The 19,201-nt window shown below is 47.0% G+C and overlaps 1 protein-coding gene across 2 annotated transcripts in view; it reads right to left on the bottom strand.

Annotated features, from left to right (window-relative positions):
* The window catches only part of pdia5 (protein disulfide isomerase family A, member 5), a 146,803-nt gene that overhangs the window by 36,685 nt on the left and 90,917 nt on the right, over positions 1-19,201 (bottom strand). The window contains exons 14-15 of one of the 2 annotated variants that reach the window (XM_070875256.1): positions 18,562-18,692; positions 1,354-1,524 (exon numbers count right to left, since the gene is read on the bottom strand). In XM_070875256.1, the coding sequence (XP_070731357.1) occupies positions 1,523-1,524; positions 18,562-18,692 (133 nt within the window). In that variant the 3' untranslated portion in view covers positions 1,354-1,522. Of the gene's footprint in view, positions 1-1,353; positions 1,525-18,561; positions 18,693-19,201 lie in introns of those variants that run through there. The other variant, XM_070875255.1, reaches the window with a different exon arrangement.

The following is a 19,201-nucleotide window of genomic DNA, read 5'->3' as shown; positions in this document are numbered from 1 at the left end:
CATTTTTTTTTTTCCAAAAGGGGGCATTCCCAGATATTTAACAACAGTTTTGGCCATTTATGCCACTTTGGCCAGCAAAAACGTACTCCAAATCCACTTAGGTCAGCGTATGTGGCCAGCTCTGAAAAACCTTGTGGGCAGTTAAGAAAAAGCAGCGCACATTGGGCAGACATTAGGGCAGGGATAGGGGAGGGAAGGGAACTGGAGAGGACCTCAACAACCGAGCAGCAAACATTAAGGAAAAGCTCGAACCATTAAAATACAAAATAAGTAAATCCTACCTTATCTTTAAAGTCTGCCCGGGAAAGGCACCAAAACTCTCCTCCCTCCCCCCCCCCACCCCCCCAAAACTCTCCTCCTCCTCCCCCCACCCCAAAACTCTCCTCCTCCTCCTCCTCCTCCTCCTCACCCTCCCCACCAATCAAAAGTTTCAAACATAGCCACTAAATAAAAGCAAAGTCTTTACCTGCCCGGGAACTCAGCGGGCCAGCCGGCCGGTGCTGGAGACCACTCGGCCAGGGATAGGATTCGGCGAGATCGGGCGTCCCTTCGGCCGGGGATAGGGTCTGCGAGCATCGGGTCCTGCTCACAGCCCACACTGGGAGGGCAGGAGCATGCGCGCAGCCCTCACTGAGCATGCGCGCAGGTGCCGACAATGCTTTGTGTGCTGGCCTGTTGCTCCGCCGCCTCCACGCCACGCCAGGACTCCGAAGAGCAGCCAGGACGGGGCCCCTTTTTTCTGGAGCCCTTTCCAGCGCGCAGTCGGCGCGCTTCAGGTCAGCACGCCAAAAAAAGGGGTTGGGCAATGTTGGGCCCCAACAGAGAGCCTTAACATGCCACAAAAGAATAGGTTCAGCAGGCAGAGGAAAGGATCGATAAAGGGCTGGGGCAGGGATAAAACACATGGATGTTCCCCTGCCTGCTGGGGGAGCCGATTTATATTTACAGCTTGTTTACAACTGAAGTTGTACGGTGACTCTTGTCACAAGAATTGAATTTTCAAACTGGATTATCTCACTCTCTTGGGGGTAGACGTTCCCCAAGGCTCACACCGCCCAGAAAATACCGTTGGGCTTCATCAGTTAAGGCCGGTTTCCACTAATTAGGTCATTAATACCGCCCGGCGAGAAAATGGTTCTCACATCAAGATTCTCGGCGGGTTACAGCCTAAAGTAGCAAGAACGGGCGGTTCTTAAAATTAAAAAAAAATTTAATCCGAGGGAGGGGGGGAAAACTCGAAAAATATTTTTTCACTGAAACAAAAAATAAAAAGTTATAAAACATTCTCAAGACATTTTTTTCTAAAAACGTAATCACCGTTTTAGAATTTTAAAAATAAATATAAAAAACTTTAACTTACCTTTCTTTGTAGGGTACTCACCTAGCGCCCTGTCCCGGCAGCTTTTTGTGGGCAGTTCCCTCGGTGGTGTGTACGGGTCCGCCGCTGAGGCAAAACTTAGATCCTGCTGGTTTTCTCGTGGGCGGTTTGCTACCCGGCGGTCTTTTCAAAATGTGGGCGGAACTCTTTAAAAAATAAAGAGGAAACTTTCGCCGGGCGGTTTTTTTTTTAACCAAAAAAAAAACAGCTGTACTGCCGAGAAAACTGCCGAAAATGAAGGTGAAAGTTTAGCCCATGGGTGTCAAGTCGTCCCTTGCAGATCTCAGACTGCTGGTCAAAGGTCCCAGGGCCCACTGCTGAACAGGCAGAGCCAAAGGGAAGAAAGCCATGCATTTATACAAGAGCCACAGGATGTCCCAAAGCACTTTACAGTGAACAAAGTACTTTTTGAAGTGTAGTTACTGTTTTAATGTAGGAAACAAGGCAGCCAATTTGTGCATAGTGGCTCAGTGGGTAGCACACGCTCCCCTCTGAGTCAGAAGGTTGTGGGGTTCAAATCCCACTCCAGGGACTTGAGCACGAAAAATCTAGGCAGAAAGTCCAGTGCAATGCTGAGGTGGTGCTGCACTGTCGGAGGTGCCGCCTTTCGGGTGAGACAGATGCTCTCTCAAGTGTATGTAAAAGATCCCCTGGCACTATTTCGAAGAAGAACAGGGGAGTTAGACCCGGTGTCCTGGTCAATATTTATCCCTCAATCAACGTAATAAAAAAAATTTTTCATTATCACATTGATGTTTGTGGGAGCTTGCTGTGCGCAAATTGGCTGCCTCGTTTCCCACATTACAACATTGACTACACTCCAAAAGTATGTCATTGGCTGTAAAGCACCTTGAGATGTCCGGTGGTCGTGAAAGGCACTATATAAATCCAAGTTTTTCTTTCTTTTCATAGCAAACTCCCACAGACAGCAATGTGATAATGACCAGATAATCTATTTTTGTGATGTTGACGGAGGGATAAATATTGGCCAAGGCACCAGGGATAACTCCACTGGCCCTTCTTCAAAACAGTGCCATGGGATTTTTCAGGTCCACCCGAGAGGGCAGTTTAAAGTTTTACTTGAAAGACAGCACCCTCCGACAGTGCAGCAGTCCCTCAGTACTGCACTGGAGTGTCAGCCGAGATGTTTATGCTCAAGTGCCTGGAGTGGGACTTGAACCCACAACCTTCTGACTCAGAGGCAAGAGTATTACCCACTGAGCCACGGCTGACACAGGGCCCATGTACCCTACACAACCAGGCACTCCTGACTCAACATCGTACAACTCCTCAATCATCTGCAAGGTCCCAAGCTGACAGACTAGGAACAGACCCCAGCCATGTTGCCACATACTTCCCACCAAGTGTATAGAACGGTTTAACTATCAATGTATGTATTATGTATGTATGCTTATAATGTTATGATGTACTGTAACACTGAATGTACCTTCACCCTGTACACACATTACCTGTACACCAGAGGGTGCTGCTGCTGGAGACCTAAGGGTCACCTGCACACTGTAGGTAACCCAGTATAAAAGGGAGCTCACCCCTTGGTGTCCTCGCTCTAGGTGCTGCAATAAAGGACTACAGTCTGTACAGTTTAAGTACCATACCCTGCCTCGTGTAGTCATTATCAGAGTGCCTACATACACAATAGTATGTACCTGCAAATATCGTTGTCAAACCATGATTTAGAGAGGGTGTACACTTCTTTTACAAAACAATTAAAAAGGCAGCTATTTTTGCGGAGAACTTTCTCCGCAACGACGCATATTTTGGACTCCACCAGATATATTTCACAATCATACAGCACAGAAGGCCATTCGGCCCTTCATGCTCTTTGAAAGAGCTATCCAATTTAGTTCCACACCCCCCCCCCCCCCACTCTTTCCCCATAGCCCTAATAATGTTTCCCTTTCAGGTACATATCTCTTTTGAAAGTTGCCACTGAATGTGCTTCCACCGCCCTTTTATGCAGTGCGTTCCACATCATAACAACTCGCGGAGTAAAAAAGATTCTTATCTCCCCGATTCTTTTAGCTTAAATATGTGTCCTTTGGTTACCGACCCTCCTGCCGGTGGAAACACTATCAAAACCCCTCGTCATTTTGAACACCTCTATTAAATCTCCCCTTAATCTTCTCTGCTCCAATGGAAACAATCCCAGCCTCGTTCGTCTCTCCACATATTTTGATGTAGGTTTATCATTTTTCTGCCCTCTTTTAATATGCCCGGCAGGAGATTTAAGGAGCACTGCTGCGAAATAGCACCGGGTCCAATTACACAAGCTATATATCCGGGTGCAGCCAGTGTGATTGCCAAGGAGGATGCAGAAACTGGTATGGACCCATCAGTAGTGTATCATTAACAACACAGAGCACCGACTGATCTTCACTGGCCGCGAGACAGTAGCGTTGGGCAGTCGCCGTCTGGTTCCCAGCAGCTTCAATTCCACATCTGAAGATTGCCCCAGAAAATTTAACGCTAAACTGACAGTTTCACTGAGGGAAGCCACGAGAATGGCTCGCGAGCTCAGGTGGCAGGGGAGCTATTGTGAGGTTAGGGTGCGGACGCATTGATGGGGCAGAGTAAAAACAGCGTTACAGTCCGCCTAACGTGCCCAAAAATTACCCTGGGAGTTAAAGAATCATACAACACAGGAGGCCATTTGGCCCATCATGCCGGTGCAGCCGAGTACATAAGATATACGAACAGGAGTAGGCCATTGGCCCCTCGAGCCTTCTCCGCCATTTAATAAGATCACGGCTGATCTGATCATGGGCTCAGCTCCACTTTTCTGCCCGCTGCCCATAACACTTCACTCCCTTGTCGTTCAAAAATCTGTTTATCTCCACCTTAAATATACTCAATGACCCAGCCTCCACAGCTCTCTGGGGCAGAGTATTCCACAGATTTATGACCCTCAAGGAAGAAATTCCTCCTCATCTCAGTTCTAATTGGCATAGATTTGAAATTGGTTAACTGATAGAAACAGAGAGTAGGAATAAATGGGTCTTTTTCAGGGTGGCGGGCAGTGACTAGTGGGGTAGCACAGGGATCAGTGCTTGGCCCCCAGCTACTCACAATATATATATATATGATTTGGATGAGGGAACCAAATGTAATATTTCCAAGTTTGCTGACGACACAAAACTAGGTGGGACAGTGAGTTGTGAGAAGGATGCAAAGTATAATGTGGATAAATGTGAAGTTATCCACTTTGGTAGAAAGAACATAAGGACAAAGTATTATTTAAATGGTGATAGCTTGGGAAGTGTCGATGTACAGCGGGACCTGGGTGTCCTTGAACACCAGTCATTGAAAGCAAACATGCAGGTGCAGCAAGCAGTTAGGAAAGCAAATGGTATGTTGGCCTTCATTGCAAGACGATTTGAGTACAGGAGCAAGGATGTCTTACTACAGTTATACAGGGCCTTGGTGAGACCGCACCTGGAGTATTGTGTGCAGTTTTGGTCTCCTTGCCAAAGAAAGGATATACTTGCCATAGAGGGAGTGCAGCGAAGGTTCACCAGACTGATTCCTGGGATGGCAGGACTGTCGTATGAGGAGAGATTGGGTCAACTAGGCCTGTATTCACTAGAGTTTAGAAGAATGAGAGAGGATCTCATTGAAACGCATAACATTCTGATGGGTTGGATAGACTGGATGCGGGGAGGATGTTCCCCCTGGCTGGGAAGTCTAGAACAAGGGATCACAGTCTCAGGATACGGGGTAGGAAATTTAAGACCGACTTGAGGAGAATTTTTTTCACTCAGAGGGTGGTGAACCTGTGAAATTCTCTACCACAGAAGGCTGTGGCGGCCAAGTCACTGACTATATTTAAGAGGGAGATAGATTTCTAGAAACAAAATACATCAAGGGGTATGGGGAAAAAGCAGGAATATGGTGTTGAGATAGAGGATCAGCCATGATCATATTGAATGGCGGTGCAGACTCGAAGGGCCGAATGGCCTACTACTGCTCCTATTTTCTATGATTCTAAATGGGCGACCCTTTATTCAGAAACTCTGCCCCCTAGTTCTAGATTCTCCCACAAGTGGAAACATCCTCTCTGCATCTACCTTGTCGAGCCCCTTCAGTATCTTTCATGTTTCAAAAAGATCAACTCTCATTCTTCTAAACTCCAGTGAGTATAGGCCCAATCTGCTCAACCTTTCTTCATCAGTCATCCCCCTCATCTCAGGAATCAGCCTAGTGAATCTTCTCATGTACTGCCTCCAATGCAAGTATATCCCTCCTTAAATAAGGAAACTGCACGCAGTACTCCAGGTGTGGCCTCACCAATACCCTGTACTGTTGTAGCAGGACTTCTCTGCTTTCATACTCTATCCCCCTGGCAATAAAGGCCAACATTCCATTTGCCTTCCTGATTACTTGCTGTACCTGCATACTAACTTTGTGTTTCATGCACAAGGACCCCCAGATCGCTCTGTACTGCAGCATTTTGTAATCTCTGCCCATTTAAATAATAATTTGGGTTTTTTAGCTCAGTGGATAGCACTCATGCCTACAAGTCAGAAGGTCGTGCAATCAAGTCCCACTCCAGGGACTCGAGCACAAAAATCTAGGCTGACGCTTCAGTGCAGTACTGAGGGAGAGCTGCACTGTCAGAGGTGCTGTCATCTGGATGAGACGTTAAACCGAGGCCCTGTCCACTCTCCCAGGTGGACGTAAAATATCCCATGGCACTATTTCGAACAAGAGCAGGAGAGTTATTCCCTGGTCTCCTGACCAATATCAACATCACTAAAATGATCTCTTCGCTGTTTGTGGGAGCTTGCTGTGCGCAAATTGCCTGCCACATTTCCTACATTACAGTTGACTACACATCAAAAGTACTTAATTTGCTGTAAAGCCCTTTGGGAAGTCTGGTGGTTGTGAAAGGCGCTATATAAATGCAAGTATTTTCTTTTTTTTTTCCAAATGAATTGAATAACGATCTAAATTTACATAAATTTTGACCTCAGTGGCATACTGAGCCAGCATCTAAAGATAGACAACATCTACATTTAACTTCAGAATAGTGAGGAGGAGGAGAAAATAATGAGACTTGTTGATTTGGGGAATAATTAAAGATTTGTTTTGCAACATCTGTTTGAGAGATTAGTTTTAAAAGAATTGAATCACTTACTTTAAAAAAAAAGTCAGACCAGCTCGCAGTTGACTAAACTGTAAGTGAAAGAGAGGGATAGTGGACAGAATGGTGAATTATCCAGGTGACGACCGAGGACCCTTAAGATGTGCTAAGGGTTGCGTTAAGCACATTCTGAGATCCAGTAGAGATGTCTTGGGTTCACTCTTTCCAAAACAGTCATGCCATACATGCGAGTTTCCAACTCGGAAACCCAGCCTCTAACACACTGAGCCCTAAAACCTCGCTGATATCTCATGCCACCCACCCCGCCTCACACTTTCAGCGCACAGACCTCACACGTACGTTAAATTGCCTGGTGTTGAATTTTGACCCTTTGCTGCTGTTGCACTTATAGAGAATCGTTAACAGCCTTGAAACGGTCCTTTTGGAATGAGGTCCAGGTTGGGTTGATGTCCCCTCTCAATGTTTTGAAACCTACAATTTTCCTGGTGCAGCATAACTACTGCTTTGGTCCCAGAGATTGGAACAACAAGCATGAGGGGCAAAGACTGGCCACCAATTAGACCCTTTTGTCCAAATCATTGGTGCTCTGAACTTGGGGCCTCTACCTCTTGGCAGCACCCTGGCAACGCCCCCGCGCCCCCCCGCCCGGCAACGGCCCGCACCCCTCCCTCCCTCCCGGCAACGCCCCGCACCCCTCCCCCCCCGGCAACGCTCCACACCCCTCCCCCTCGGCAACGCCCCGCGCCCCTCCCCCCCCCGGCAACGGCCCGCACTTTCTGCCCCCCAGCAGCGCCCCACACCCCTCCCACCGCACCCTCCCTCCCAGCAGCCGGCAATGCCCTGTGCGCCCCCCCCCTCCCAGCAGATGAATAAGAAAAACATGAATTCCGCAAGATTTAATGCTGCTGAGCAGCTTAGGGACTACTTGGACACTCTTTCCAATAACGCAGCTCAGAACAATTTCTTTTCAACCTTAATCACATTGTGAAGATTAAAGTTCTTCCGCAGTAAGGGAACTCTTACCTTTGGATTAGTACTTTGTCACATCTACTCAATTTTTCTTTCTTTTATTCAGCCTTCAAAGACTGCTGGGTACGACCAGAATACAGGATCAATTTGCATATGAATTCAAACTTGGCAGGCAACTTGGCCACGAAGTTTGAGTGATAATATTTAGAGAGGGATTTCACTGCAATTTTTTTTTTTAAGGCTAATCTTGGTTTGGGAGGTGGGAAAAGGAAGCGAGAGCAGTAGACAAGATATGAAAGAGAACGCTGTGGGGGTAAGTGTATTGCAGTTTCGCCTCTGCCCCCTTCAGAACGACGGAAGGATTTGTAACAATAGCCAAAAGCTTCAATACTCTGTTTTGCTACGGACTTCTTGGGATTGGGAATTGGCAAGAGGATTTATAATTTAAATTAGGAAACATTTGGCCCTCTCAGGATGCGGCTCTTTTTTTGTAAGGTTATCACAAGGACAACTTTGCCACATTTTATAAAAGGCTGACATCGGCCTTACAATATTGATTAACTCTCTTCAAAAATTCTTCAGACTTTGTCCAATGTTCAAAATTGCTTTTCTCACAGATTAGCTCACTTGATGTCGTGCACCGTAAAATATTGCACAAATAAATATACATCCAAAGTGTTACAGGCAGTGTGCCACTTGCAGGAAGTGTCTGCTACCTATAACGATTTTCCCATTACCTTTGATTTAAAACACCCCTATTGTCTAATGACATAAGTATTGTGTGCAGTTTTAGTCTCCTTATCTGAGGAAGGACATTCTTGCTATTGAGGGAGTGCAACGAAGGTTCACCAGACTGAGTCCCGGGATGGCAGGACTGACATATGAAGAAAGACTGGATCGACTAGACTTATATTCACTGGAATTTAGAAGAATGAGAGGGAATCTCATAAAAGCATATACAATTCTGACGGGATTGGACAGGTTAGATGCAGGAAGAACGTTCCCGATTTTGGGGAAGTCCAGAACCAGGGGTCACAGTCTAAGGATAAGGGGTAAGCCATTTAGGACCGAGATGAGGAGAAACTTTTTCACTCAGAGAATTATGAACCTGTGGAATTCTCTATCACAGAAAGTTGTTGAGGCCAGTTCGTTAGATATATTCAAAAGGGAGTTAGATGTGGCCCTTACAGCTAAAGGGATAAAGGGGTATGGAGAGAAAGCAGGAATGGGGTACTGAAGTTGCATGATCAGCCATGATCATTTGAATGGTGGTGCAGGCTCAAATTGCCAAATGGCCTACTTCTGCACCTATTTTCTATGTTTCTATAAAACCCCGACTCACTGCTCCACAGGAGATGATGATTTTTCTGTATCGCTTTCTCACTGTGTTGGACAATCGTACAGAAACTTTTTTAATCCTAGCAGACTATTGTGTCATTTGATGAGCACTGGTGAGACCACACCTGGAGTATTGTGTATGGTTTTGGTCTCCTTACCTAAGGAAGGATATACTAAGGAAGGGAGTGCAACAAAGGCTCACCAGACTGATTCCTGGGATGGAGGGGGGATTGTCCTACGAGAAGTGATTGAGTAGACTAGGCCTATCTTCCCTAGAGTTTAGAAGAATGAGAGGTGATCTCAATGAAACGTATACAATTCTTGAGGGGCTTGACAGGGTAGATGTTGGGAAGATGTTTCTCCAGGCTGGGGAGTCTAGAACCAGGGGTCACAATCTCAGAATAAGGGGGCGCCCATTTCGGACTGATGAGAATATTTTTCTTTGGAATCTTTGGAATTCTCTATCCCAGAGGGATGTGGATGCTCAGTCGTTGAGTATATTCAAGACACATATCATAGAATCATAGAAAATAGGTGCAGGTGTAGGCCATTCGGCCCTTCGAGCCCGCACCACCATTCAATAAGATCATGGCTGATCATTCACCTCAGTACCCCTTTCCTGCTTTCTCTCCATACCCCTTGATCCCTTTAGCCGTAAGGGCCACATCTAACTCCTTCTCAAATATATCTAACGAACTGGGCTCAACAACTCTGTGGTAGGGAATTCCACAGGTTCACAACTCTCTGAGTGAAGAAGTTTCTCCTCATCTCAGTCCTAAATGGCTTAACCCTTATCCTTAGATTGTGACCCCTGGTTCTAGACTTTCCCAACATCGGGAACATTCTTCCTGCATCTAACCTGTCCAGTCCCGTCAGAATGTTATATGTTTCTATGAGATCCCCTCTCATTCTTCTAAACTCCAGTGAATACAGGCCCAGTCGATCCAGTCTCACCTCATATGTCAGTCCTGCCATCCCGGGAATCAGACTGGTGAGCCTTCGCTGCACTCCCTCAATAGCAAGAATGTCCTTCCTCAGATTAGGAGACCAAAACTGAATACAATATTCCAGGTGAGGCCTCACTAAGGCCCTGTACAACTGCATTAAAACCTCCCTGCTCCTATATTCAAATCCCCTCGCTATGAAGGCCAACATGCCATTTACCTTCTTCACCGCCTGCTGAACCTGCATGCCAACTTTCAATGACTCATGTACCATGATACCCAGGTCTCGTTGAACCTCCCCTTTTCCTAATCTGCCGCCATTCAGATAATATTCTGCCTTCATGTTTTTACCACCAAATCGATAGATTTTTGGACATGAAGGGAACCAAGGGATATGAGGATAGTGCGGGAAGGTGGAATGCAGGTAAAAGATCATGCCGTGATCTCATTGAATGGCAGAGCAGGCTCGAAGGGCCGTACTCCTGCTCCTAGTTCTATGCTCTTATGTCATGCCTTGTAGACTTTACAATTTGTTAAGATGTAGCACTATGATTATTTGTGTTTTTAAAAAAAAAATTAAGCTTAAACAAACTTGAGGCTGGAGGGACTGAAGAGGCGAAATGAATCAATGAAAAAAAACTGCGAATGCTAAAAATCAAATGACAACAGGAAATGCTGAAACTCTACTGCAGCCAGTCAGTAAATCGAATGAGAAAGTTTAAGCCCCTTGATCAAAATGCTAACTTTGACTTTCAGATCTGACCAGCATCTTTTTTTAATGTACAAGTTGAAGGGTCACCTGTAACTCCAATACAAAATCAAAATACTGCGGATGCTGGAATCTGTAATAAAAACAGAAAATGCTGGAAATCTCAGCCAGTTAGACAGATGACCCGAAATGTTAACTCTGCTTCCTCTCCACAGATGCTGCCTGACCTGCTGAGATTTCCAGAATTTTGTGTTTTTACACCTGTAACTCCATATGCTTTTCAAAAATACACCAGGCATCAGAACTGTCCAGGAAATAGTCATCTCTCCGCAACATTTGGGCAAAGTTTTAACCTTTTCTGATGGATTCCCACAGGTATCACACAAAGAAAATGCAACAAGGAACTGTAGAGAAATATAGCAACACGAAGAGAGATATCAGGGGCGAGCGACAAATCTAATTACTGCAAAATTTAAATGCATACAAGAGTAGATCCTGCAGCTGTACCTGGGAAGGCACTTCCAATACCGATGTTCCTGGATAGGGTGCTTGTTGTTTGATAGGCTATGTCTCTGTCCCCTAACACTGCTGATGGTTACAACTTCAATTATGTCTAGTATGAGGGGGTTGACATAAGAAAAGGTTGAGGAGGTTGGGCCTCTACTCATTGGAATTCAGAAAAATGTGAGGTGATCTTATCAAAACGTATAAGATTATGAGGGGGCTTGACAAGGTGGATGCAGAGAGGATGTTTCCACTGATGGGAGAGACTAGAACTAGGGGGCATAATCTTAGAATAAAGGGCTGCCCATTTAAAACAGAGATGAGGAGGAATTTCTTCTCTCAGACCGTTGTATATCTGTGGAATTTGCTGCCTCAGAGAGCTTTGGAAGCTGGGACATTGAATAAATTTAAGACCGAGATAGACAGTTTCTTAACCGATAAGGGAATAAAGGGTTTAGGAGCGGGCAGGGAAGTGGACCCGAGTCCATGACTGGATCAACCATGATCGTATTTAATGGCGGAGCAGGCTCGAGGGGATGTTTGGCCTACTCCTGCTCCTATTTCTTATGTTCTTATGATACTATAACTGTGGTCACTACAAACAACAAAGTTTACAACACAGGAGGATATTCGGCCCATTGTGCCGGCTCTTTGTTAGAGCAACCCAAAACTAATCCCACTGCTCTCTCACCAAAAGCTCTGCATCATCCTGCTCGTTTCTCACAGCCCTATGTCTCTCGCTGTCTCAAATACATATACACCTTTTCTTGAAAATGCACAATGGCACTGCGACACCCACCTCCTGTGGCAAAGCATTTCGTGCTGCATCATTCTACATAAAGACATTTCTCCTAATTGCTCTCCTCACTCTCTGTAAAAATTTAAAATTGAAGACTTGTTTTCCCAATCATTAATTCTCCGAACAATCCTGTCTCGTTCCTCCTCAGCTTCAAACACAATGTCAAGACACTTCCTCGTCCGCAGAACATCGTGTGAAAACAAAAGGCTCATTCTTCCCTCGAACTCGGGACTGCGGTAATTATTACCCACCTCGGTCTCCCTTTGTCTCTCAACCTACAGCCGTTTACGATCCAAGCTTGGAGCCACCCAACCTTTACCGTCCAGTCTACCTCGTCTGCCAAGAAGATAATCCCGGAGTGACATTTTGTCCCTCGAGCATTCTGCATCCGGAGTCCAGTTATAATCCTCTTGGACCCCGAACTCTGCCCATGGCCATCACCCCATCACCAACATACGTTAATCCCTTAACTGCAATCAAAACTAAACTGATTTCCAATCTGCCCAGGAAAAACAAGCAATATTATTAATATCTCCAGAACCCTCAATCCGCCCCATTTTCGACCGCTATAAATCCAGCTCCCTTTTAGAAGGTGTCAACTGACCCCAAATTTTCTATGGGAGCCTGTTCTCAGTGATTAATAAAAGTGATACAAGCAGTACTACAGAAGAATAGAAACACCAAACCGATGGCCTTTTCCATTCTAGGAAACAGTCCTGAGAACAACTCACGGCATACTCAAGCCATATACTAGCAAGAAATCCATTGTAGGGTTTTTTCCCCCCTCCTGTGACACTAGGGTAGAAAGAATGAATCAAGTGTGCATTTATATAGAGCTGTTCCTGACCAGGCTGGGTGCTGGCAGACCTGGACAGGTGGAGTGCAATTCGGGTGCAATTCCACTTATCCCGACACATGGATGAGAAGGGTGCCTGGAAAATGAACCTCATAAAATCTATGTTTCAATGGAAACTCGTGCTTGGGACTTGTGCCATTTCGGCCAGGTCATCTCGAGGAGTAAAAGAAATCTGGCTTGGATGGGGAAAATGGAGCTGGAAATCGTTTGCTAAGCACACCTTCTCCCAAACTATGTAAACAAACAAAAAGCAGGGAAATCATATGGACAAGGCTGCAGCCAGTAACATTGGGCTTACTCTGGTCCTGCAAGCTAAGTAACTATGAATAGGAACATAAGAAATAGGAGCAGGAGTAGGCCATCTGGTCCCTCAAGCCTGCTCCGCCATTCAATGAGATCATTGCTGATCTGATCTTGGCCTCAACTCCACTCCCCTGCCCTCTCCTCATAACCTTGACTCCCTTATCGTTCAGAAATGTGTCTATCTTTACCTTAAACTTATTCAATGACCCCTGGCGTAGAGAATTTCAAAGATTCATGACACTCAGAAAATAAATTCTTCCTCATTTCCATTTCAAATGGGCGACCCCTTATTCTGAAACTATGCTCTCTGGTTCTAGATTCCCCCACGAGGGGAAACATCCTCTCTGCATCTACCCTGTCAAGCCTCCTTAGAATCTTAAACGTTTTAATAGGATCACCTCATTTTTCTAAACTCCAATGAGTATCAGCCCAACCTGCTCATATGACAATCCCTTCATCTCAGGAATTAACCGAGTGAACCTTCTCTGAACTGCCTCCAATGCAAGTATATCTGATTCTCCTTGGCGACTTCAATGCCAGAGTCGGTAAGGACACAGACATCTGGGGAGGCATGATCGGCAGAGAAGGGGTACCCTTCAACTCAAGCAGTACCCTGCTCTTGCCAAAATGACTTCATCATCACCAACACCTTGTTCCATCAGAGGGACAAGTACAAGGCATCATGGCAACACCCTCGCTCCAAGCACTGGCATTTGCTCAACTAGGTCATCGTCCGAGCGAGGGACTGCAAGGACGTGCGCATCACCCGCGCCATGATGGGAGCCGACGACTGCTGGACGGACCACTGCCTAATCCACTCAGTCATCAACATCAACATAGCCCCAAAATAGCAACGGCAACAGAAACAATGCCGCAGGAAAATCAACGCTGGGGCCCTCAAAGACCCAGTTAAGAAAGCCCTAAACAGTCTGCGCCTCACTGCCAACCTGGCGACCCTCGATGACCCAGAGTGCCCTCAGCACCTGGTCTGCCCTCAATAACTGCGAAGAGACACTTGGTCACTCATCCAGGAAACACCAAGACTGGTTTGACCAGAACGACCAGGAGTTAATAAGCCGCAAGTGCAAGGCATTTCTGAACTTAAAGCAGCAACCCAATTCGGGAGCAGCAAAGCAGCTCTACAGGCAGCTGAAGGCCGAGGTTCAACAAAAAACCCGTGACCTAAAGAACAGATGGTGGGTGGAGAAAATGCAGGAGATCCAGCAGCTGGCCGACAACCATGACGTGCGAGGATTCTTCACCGTAGTCAAGGCCACCTATGGCCCAAGCACCCAAGGCCCCACCCCACTGCTGGCCAAGAATGGAGAGGCACTCAACAAGGACACTGAGGCAGTCAGGGCCCGCTGGAAGGAGCACTTCGAAGATCTCCTTAACCAAGACTCTGTCTTTGAAGCGAGTGCTCTCCACTACATCCCGCATCATGCTACCAGTCACCATCTCAGCAAAACCCCAAGCCCTGCACGAGGCAGAAAAGGCCATCTATCAGCTCAAGAATAACAAGGCAACAGGCGCAGATGGAATCCCCGCCGCAGCACTACAGTATGGCGGTGAAGCACCACTGGCACGAATGCATGAACTTATCTCTCTTATCTGGAAGGAGGAGAACATACCAGCAGATCTCAGAGATGCCGTAATCGTGATCATCTTCAAAAAAAGGAGACAAGTCCGACTGCGGTAACTACAGAGGAATCTCCCTGCTGTCGGCCACAGGGAAAGTCATCGCAAGAATCCTCCTCAATCGTCTTCTCCCTGTGGCTGAAGAGCTCTTCGCAGAGTCGCAATGTGGGCTCCGTCCGTTAAAGGGTACAACAGACATAATCTTCACCCCGCAACAACTACAAGAGAAATGCAGGGACAAGCATCAACCCTTGCACATGGCCTTCTTTGACCATGCAAAGGCCTTTGACACTGCCAACCGTGAGGGACTATGGACAGTCCTCCTCTGTTTCGGCTGTCCCCAAAAGTTTGTCACCATCCTCCGCTTGCTCCATGATGACATACAAGCCGTGATCCTGACCAACGGATCCAGCACAGACCCAATCCACGTCTGGATCGGGGTCTAGCAGGGCTGCGTCATTGCACCAATGCTCTTCTCGATCTTCCTTGCTGCAATGCTTCATCCCACTCTCAACAAGCTTCCCGCTGGAATGGAACTAAACTATAGAACCAATGGAAACCTGCTCAACCTTCGCCGCCTCCAGGCTAGATCCAAGGTCGTCCCATCCTCTGTCATCGAACTAGAATACGCGGACGACGCTTGCGTCTGCGCACACTCAGGCCGAACTCCAAGTCATCGTCAACATCTTCACCGAGGCGTACGAAAGCATGGGCCTTACACTAAACATCCATAAGACAAATTCCTCCATCAACATGACCCCGCCACACAGCACTGCCCCCCGGTCATCAAACTGCACGGCACTGCCTTGGACAACATGGACTATTTTCCATATCTCAGGAGTCTATTATCAGCAAGGGCAGACATCGATGACTAGGTCCAACACTGCCTCCAGTGTACTGGCACAGCCTTCGGTCGCCTGAGGACCTCAAATCTGGCACCAAGCTTATGGTATGGTCTACAGAGCAGTAGTGATACCCACCCTCCTATATGGCTGAGACATGGACTATATACAGCAGACATCTCAAAAGCGCTGGAGAAGTACCACCAGCGCTGCCTCCGCAAGATCCTGCAAATCCACTAGGGGGATAGACGCACCAACGTCAGTGTTCTCGATCAGGCCAACATCCCCAGCATTGAAGCTCGACCAGCTCCGTTGGGTGGGCCACATCGTCCGCATGCCCGACACGAGACTCCCTAAGCAAGCGCTCTACACGGAGCTCTGACATGGCAAGCAGAGGAAACATTTCAAGGACACCCTCAAAGCCTTCTGGATAAAATGCAACATCCCCACCGACAGCTGGGAGTCCCTGGCCAAAGATCGCCCTAAGTGGAGGAAGAGCATCCGGGAGGGCGCTGAGCACCTCGAGTCTCGTCGCCGAGAGCATGCAGAAAATAAGCGCAGGCAGCGGAAGGAGCGTGCGGCAAACCAGACTCCCCACCCACCCTTTCCTTCAACCACTGTCTGCCCCACCTGTGACAGAGACTGTAATTCCCATATTGGACTATACAGCCACCTGAGAACTCACTTTTAGAGTGGAAGCAAGTCTTCCTCGATTTCGAAGGACTTCCCATGATGATGATGCTTCCTTAAATACGGAGACCAAAACTGTACGCAGTACTCCAGGTGTGGTCTCACCAATGCCCTGTACAGTTGTAGCAGGACTTCCCTACTTTTATACTCCATGCCCCTTGCAATAAAGGCCAACATTCATTTGCCTTCCTAATTACTTGCTGTACCTGCATGCTAACTTTTTGTGTTTCATGTGCAAGGGCCCCCAGATCCCTCTGTACCACAGCATTTTGTAATCTCTCCCCATATAACGATAGCATTTATCTCGAACTGTAAAGAAATGAAAGAAACATTCCCGTGCATTTAAATATGCTGCAAATGCTTTCTTTAGGTCATTAGAGGCTGATTATCACCATACAGAATATATCGTCTTACAGTGGGAATAGAGTCGCAGGAAACCACCACAGCATTTGCAGCACACACTCTTATCAGCAAGCTTCACGATATTGATTCAGCTGTGCTCCTCTTAAAAGAAAACGTACACCAGGCTTGTTTAAAACAGGAAGCATGCTTTCAATCAAGAATGGCCAAGATCAAGAACGACAGTAATTTTAGTGGCTGCATTGCCCCCAAAATGAAACAGAATTGAATACAGCAGATTGCGGCCAAGATTTTCTGGGACTTTGGTCCGCATCCCTCAATCCCCCTCCCCTTCAGCTGTGCAGCCTCCACGTACGGCTTACATGGAATTGCATAGAATTTACAGCACAGAAATAGGCCATTCGGCCCAAGTGATCTGTGCCGGTGTTTATGCTCCACTCAAGCTTCCTCCCGCCTTAATTGCTCCCACCTCATCAGCGTACCTTTCTTTTCCTTTCTCACTCATGTGCGTATCTAGCTTCCCCTTACAGGCCTCTACGCAACTTCTTCTGATTTGAGTGATACTCGAACAACACAGTGAATCTAAACATCGGTCAACATTTTAGTCTTTGTCGTGGGCATGTTTGGTTTCCATTCCTCCATATAGCAGTTTTGCTCACACACGAGGGAGATGAATGAGGATTGAAAATGGACTGCGCCGAGCCTCAAGAACACATGAGCCTGTGCCCAAGAAGACCCTGCCACGTGTTTGACAGCGCGACCATAGCAAAGCAGGGTAGTACTGAGTTTTGGCCCTTGCCCTACATGGAGAGACAAGAAACAAAATTCATCCAGCAGGACCAGAAATGCTGCGGATCATTTACATACCTCCTTCAACCACCGGGTACAAGGCTACGTTGGGGGAAATCAGTTAAAGTCATAAGCGCACGGGAACAGGAGTGGGCCATTCAGCCACACGAGCCTGTTCCGCCATTCTATAAGATCATGGCTGATCTGTATCTTAACTCCATTCACCCACCTCAGTTACATATCCCTTAACACCCTTACCTAACAAAAATCTTTCAACCTCAACTTTCTTGGGGAAGTGTGTTCCTGATATCCGCTACTCTTTGCGTGCTTCCTGACATCACCCCTGAACGGGCTAGCTCTAATTTTAAGATTATGCCCCTTTGTTCCCACCAGAGGAAATAGTTTCTCATTAACTACTCAAGCGAATCCTTTAATCATCCTGAGCACCTCAATTAGATCAACCCTTAATTTTTTTATACTCAGGGGAATACAAGTCTAGTCTATGCAACTGGTCATTTCCAACCCGTCTTATAAGAACATAAGAAATAGGAGCAGCAGGTCATTCGGCCCCTCAAGGCTGCTCCGCCATTCAATGAGATCATGGCTGATCTTCTACCTCAACTCCACTTTCCTGCACTATCCCCATATCCCTTGATTTACTTACAAGGACACCATCAAAGCCTCCCTAATAAAGTGCAACATCCCCACTGACACCTGAGAGTCCCTGGCCAAAGACCGCCCTAAGTGGAGGAAGTGCATCCGGGAGGGCACTGAGCACCTCGAGTCTCGTCGCCGAGAGCATGCAGAAACCAAGCGCAGGCAGCGGAAAGAACATGCGGCAAACCAGTCCCAACCTCCCTTACCCTCAACGACTGTCTGTCCCACCTGTGGCAGGGACTGTGGTTCTCATATTGGACTGTTCAGCCACCTAAGGACTCATTCCAAGAGTGGAAGCAAGTCTTCCTCGATTCCGAGGGACTGCCTATGATGATGATTTCCTTAATATCCAAAAATCTATCGATCTGTGTCTTAAATATACTCAAAGGCTAAGCCTCCACAGCCCTCTGGGGTAGAAAATTCCAAAAATTCACCACCCTCTGAGTGAAGAAGTTTCTCCTCATCTCAGTCCTAAATGGCCAACCCCTTATTCCGAGCCTGTGACCCCTGGTTCTAGACTCCTCAGCCAGAGGAAACATTCTGCCTGAATCTACCCTGTCAAAATTTTGTATTAGATGCGAAAAGGTGCCTGTCGACAGAGACTCAAAGGTAGGAGAAAATAAAAAGCACGATACATCTAATATTATACAAGCGCTAACTTACACGGGGCATAGAACATGACCAAGGCGTTCTTCTTTTTCTTCATGAACTCTTTAAAATCTTCAGCACCGAGATGGGTGACACTGCTCTGCTGCTCGTCCCAGGACTGTTCAGGGGGTGGAGGGGCTTGAGGACTGGTAGGGGGTAAAAAATACAAGGAGAAAATAAAAAGAACTGATTTTATGATCCTTGCCCACTCTTCGCAATCCCTCCACAGTTTTGGCCCATCCTAGCCGAGTGATCTCCTCCAGTTATACGTTCCATGCAGTCCCTTCTAACACAGGGTTTCTCCACTGCCTCAGCTCATTTGCTGCTGAAACCCTCGTCTATGCCTTTGTTACCTCCAGACTTGACCACTCCAACGTACTCCTGACTGGCCTTCCACATTCTACCTTACGTAAACTTCAGGTCATCCAAAACTCGGCCGCCCGTGTCCTAACTCGCACCAAGTCCCGCTCACCCATCACTCCTGTGCTCGCTGATCTACATTGGTTCCCGGTTAAGGCCGCAATTTCAAAATTCTCATCCTGGTTTACAAATCCGTCTATGGCCTTGCCCCTCGCTGTCACTGTTAGCTCCCTCAGCCTCGCAACCCTCCACCCCCCCCCACCATCCCCACCTCCCCGAGATGTCTGCGCTCCTC

The sequence above is a fragment of the Pristiophorus japonicus genome, chromosome 3, assembly GCF_044704955.1.
Source record: "Pristiophorus japonicus isolate sPriJap1 chromosome 3, sPriJap1.hap1, whole genome shotgun sequence".
Taxonomy (NCBI): Eukaryota; Metazoa; Chordata; class Chondrichthyes; family Pristiophoridae; genus Pristiophorus; species Pristiophorus japonicus.
This window is presented reverse-complemented; position numbering and strand designations above follow the sequence as displayed.